Raw genomic sequence first — 4122 nt, 5'->3', positions numbered from 1 at the left:
ATGTAAATTACATACATATATCATATTGATATATGTATGTATGTATATGTAAGAAGGAAATATTAAAATGTTTGTGTTCTTTTTATCCTCCCTCCCTCCCTTACTCACTCACTCTGTGTGTGTGTGTGTGTGTTTGTTTGTTTGTTAGGGTTTATTTAGTACATCAATCTTTGGTTCTCTCTCTTTTCCTTCCCATCTCAGATTCTGTCACAGGGAGGAGGGTGGGGGGGGGTTTGAGTGTGAGGGAGAGTGACAGTCTACAGAGGATCTCCCCGCCATGGCTGACAAAGGAAAGAAAGCCAAGGTTGAACAGGAAGAAGAAGGATCAGAGCTACTCGACACAGAACTCGTCCTCTCCATCCAGAAGTTGCAAGATGTCCAAGACGAATTAGAGAAAGTGAGTCTCTTCCATTCTCGTTCCTGCCATTCACTCTTTTCTTGCGTTTGGCTCTAGACCTGTATAATTCGAAGAATTAGGAGAAAGTGTCTTCTTGTCTGTCTGCGTTCCTTTCCTTTCCTTTCTGTATTTCTTTCTTATTGTTCCTTCTCTCTCGACGGGTCTTTGCTGATGTGCAATAAAAATGTAATCGATGGAAACCGCGTGTTTCTCTCGCCTATGCATCCGCATAATAAGGGGAATCAGAATAACAAGTTTTCTGGACTTTCTTCCGTATATATAATAAAAGAGAATCAGTAGAAATGCCTCTTTTTAATTCCCGTCGCAACTCACTCTTTAGTACGAAGGAACTAGGAAGGAAGGACTATGTCTTTTACTTGCCTTTTCTTTTCCGTATAGTAAGAAGGAAATTATGACATTTTATCTTCGTTTCTAAGGATTGTTGTTCTCTTATTCGTCTTATTTTTATTTCTCTTTTGTAGAAGGTGACTTAGACTAGGAAAATGTTCTATCCTTCTTAGCCTTCCTTTATCTCACTTTGTTCTGTGCAAAACCATTAGAGACAGTAACCCGTTAACTGTTTCTGTTGTCTTTGTAAGTTTAGTCCTTTTCCTCCTTAAATTTATGTTTTGCTTTCCTTGTTTCTGTCTAAGACGAATTGCAAGAAGCGTGTTTTTTTACTAGTCATTTTTTCATCTTTTTCTCTGGTTTTTCCACCTGTACAAGAAGAAAAACTGGATAAAGCTTAAGTTATTTTCTCCTAGCCTTTGCATTTAACAAGAAGAATTGAAGAAAGCTCAGTTCTCTTGTTGTCTTGCGTTTGCTTTCACATAAGAGGGACCACACAGAAAATATGCTACTTTTTCTTTCTTTTGGTTGATGTTCCCGTTTGGATTTTTGCTTCTGTACAGGTAAAACAATGCATAAGCTTTGAGGTTTCTTCCAATATTCTATAGCTGTTAATGTGTGTATAAACGGAAAACATGTTTTTTTCTAAGATTCTACTCATTTAAAGATAAATTTGAGAAATGTAATCTTTTTATTTATCATTTTTATTTTCAATTTTCTTTATATTGATGTTTCCCTTGGAGTCGCTTGGTAAGACCCAAATTAAAGGGAATCCATAAAAATAAACTGTTTCTCTTTTCCAATGTTTGGATGGCTGTTCTTTTGCCCGTGCTTCTTTTTGTTGCAATTTCGGGTTTACATTACATTGAGACCCTTTATGAAGAATATTATTCAGTTTAACAGTGTTGGACTAAATAACAAGTTCAATATCATGGTTCTACGTTCTCTTAACCATTTGGCAGGAAAAGATATCTTCATGGTGGTAATGTTGCGTGTTTGAATGATATTTAAAGTATTTCTTTTTGCATCGTGTATCGTGTTTGCTTCCATAACAGGTGAATGAAGAAGCCAGCGACAAGGTGCTTGAAGTTGAGCAGAAGTATAATGAAGTGAGGCGGCCCATATATCAGAAAAGGAATGATGTCATCCAGGGAATTGCTGATTTTTGGTTAACTGCTGTAAGCATTCAAGATAATTTGTTATGATTAAGTAATTTCATAATATTGATGTTTTACACAGTAAGACATCTCATATACTTGCTAAAAGTATAAATGGATGATGGGGTGAATTTTTAGGTAATCCTTATCCTCAAAACCATAGAAAATTGGGCTAATCTTTCAACAATTCACGGCTAATATTAATTGGAATCACTTGTTTTACTGTACACTTGGGCGACGATTCCAAACATGGCCATTATAAATCCCTTAAAAATAGCTATTTGGCGATAAATAGTCCCTGTGTTTTTCTCTGCATCTTATCCACTTAAACTGGTACAGTCTTGTCTATTCCAGAGTCATGCGATTACTTGTCTTGTCTTTGTTGTAATCTTTGTTGCATGGTTCATGTGGAAGAATAATGTCTCATGTTTATACTGTTGTTGGTTTCGTTTTCCTGTTTCTGCTAGTTCCTGAGCCATCCTGCTTTATGTGAACTCCTTTCTGAAGAGGATCAGCAGGTAATTTTCAATCCTTTTTTTCCCAGTATTTCAAACCAGATTATTGTAAACTTATTTGGTTGCCGTGAATTTGTGGGCAGGTTTTTAAGTATCTGCAATCATTGGATGTTGAAGATTTCAAGGATGTGAAATCTGGCTATAGCATTACATTTGTAAATTGCTGCTTTTTCCCTTCTTGTATAAATGGTAGTATTTGGTACACTTTTTTCATGTAACTTGTTATAACCTTGCTATTTTGTTTATGTAGACATTTCGTCCCAATCCCTACTTTGAGGATAGCAAACTTTCTAAGGTTTTCCGCTTTTCTGATGATGGCACAACATCAATATCTGGTACTCAACCTTGTTGGAAGGAGGGCATGGTAATATTTCTTTACGTGAATAGAAATACATTATTTTGTAATGATGAAACTGATACATTCATGGATACTATGTTTGCATGTGGGTACATTTTGTTTAAAACTTATCTGCTACTTCTGCAGGATTTTACCAATGGAGCTGTAGCCACCAAAGAAGGGAACAAACGATCGTTTTTAGAAGAAAGGTTAGTGTTGAAGATGAAAACATCATCTTAAAGTTGAGGCTTTGGCACAAATTTGATATAGAAAATGAAAATATTTAGCCAATGTGTTGGCATATAAACAGAAGATTCTGACACAATCTTATTAACCATTTGCAGTTTTTTCAAGTGGTTTAGCGACACAGATCAAAAGGACTCTTCTGATGGAGTGCATGATGAGGTTTCATTATATAGGGGTTGTATCTGTTCTTTCATTATCTGAGCTTTCCTATAAGACTCATTGAACTTTTTTTTAATTATATTAGGTTGCAGATATAATAAAAGAGGATTTGTGGCCAAATCCTCTTAAGTACTTCAATAATGTAAGTTTCTATGACATTGAGTTTTTGCACTGGGAACACTGTTGTTATGTATAATCAAACTTTATGCGTCAGGATGCGGAGGATGATGAGGATGAGTTTGAGGATGATGACGGTGAAGATGATGAGGATGAGGATCAGGTAATTGAATGTGCTCACGTTAGTGTACTTTGAATTTCTTACAGATTATTTACTAAATTGTGAAGTTTTATTGGAATCCCCATCAATTATATGATGAATTGCTTATATAGCCATGTTGAATTCTAAATTCTTATGTTTTTATAGTGATCTGAAATTTAACTGAAGGGAGCCTTGGATTATGACTATTGATTTGCAGGGTAACGGTGCTGACGAGGATGTAGAGGAAGATGATGATGAATGAAAAAGATAAAAACAACATTTAATTTATGTGGCTGACACGAATTTGGATTCATGCAACTGGATTTTGATAGTTATCTCTATTCTCACTCCAGTGTGGATCATGGTACTTTTAAGCAAGCGAGTGTTACTTTTTTCTGCAGGCAATAGTTTTGAAAAGATGGAATCTTGGGTATAGTTTTGGTAACTCTACTTAATATAGGATGTATATTGAGCCAAATAGTGATGCAGGACTTTTTTCCTTTGTAATTTATAGACTAGCTGAGGGTAGTTACGCTATTGCGTGATTGTGGTTACCCTACCCTAGAGGCATCATTTATCACCTCTTTTTATTAAAACCCATTAGGCCATGATTTTCTGAAATTTTGGTTATGTAGTCTCTCTAACTTAAGACCGTCATCTGGAGAATTATTCTAATGGCTAATGCGTTCATGATTCAATTGTTC

The 4122-nt window shown here is 35.5% G+C and overlaps 1 protein-coding gene across 1 annotated transcript; it reads left to right on the top strand.

The window, feature by feature from the left end:
• Positions 1–231: 231 nt before the first annotated feature.
• Positions 232–4122, top strand: LOC147869149 (NAP1-related protein 2-like). Its single transcript, XM_087326841.1, has 10 exons — positions 232–397; positions 1801–1923; positions 2370–2420; positions 2501–2572; positions 2668–2781; positions 2902–2963; positions 3099–3159; positions 3245–3301; positions 3374–3439; positions 3636–4122. The coding sequence occupies exons 1-10, from the start codon at positions 278–280 to the stop codon at positions 3678–3680; spliced, it is 771 nt and encodes a 256-aa protein (XP_087182967.1). The 5' UTR covers positions 232–277; the 3' UTR covers positions 3681–4122.

This window comes from Azolla caroliniana, unplaced genomic scaffold (assembly GCF_043228905.1).
Source record: "Azolla caroliniana isolate FFs.n. ecotype wild unplaced genomic scaffold, voAzoCaro1.0.p SCAF_1, whole genome shotgun sequence".
NCBI lineage: Eukaryota > Viridiplantae > Streptophyta > Polypodiopsida > Salviniales > Salviniaceae > Azolla > Azolla caroliniana.
Note: the sequence above shows the minus strand (reverse complement) of the source record. Positions and strands in the feature narration are given on the sequence as shown.

Coding starts and splice junctions, on each gene's coding strand:
- LOC147869149 (XM_087326841.1), top strand. CDS start 278: ATGGCTGACAAAGGAAAGAAAGCCAAGGTTGAACAGGAAGAAGAAGGA. Junction 1,924..2,369: donor CTGATTTTTGGTTAACTGCT/GTAAGCATTCAA, acceptor TGTTTCTGCTAG/TTCCTGAGCCATCCTGCTTT. Junction 2,421..2,500: donor TTTCTGAAGAGGATCAGCAG/GTAATTTTCAAT, acceptor ATTTGTGGGCAG/GTTTTTAAGTATCTGCAATC.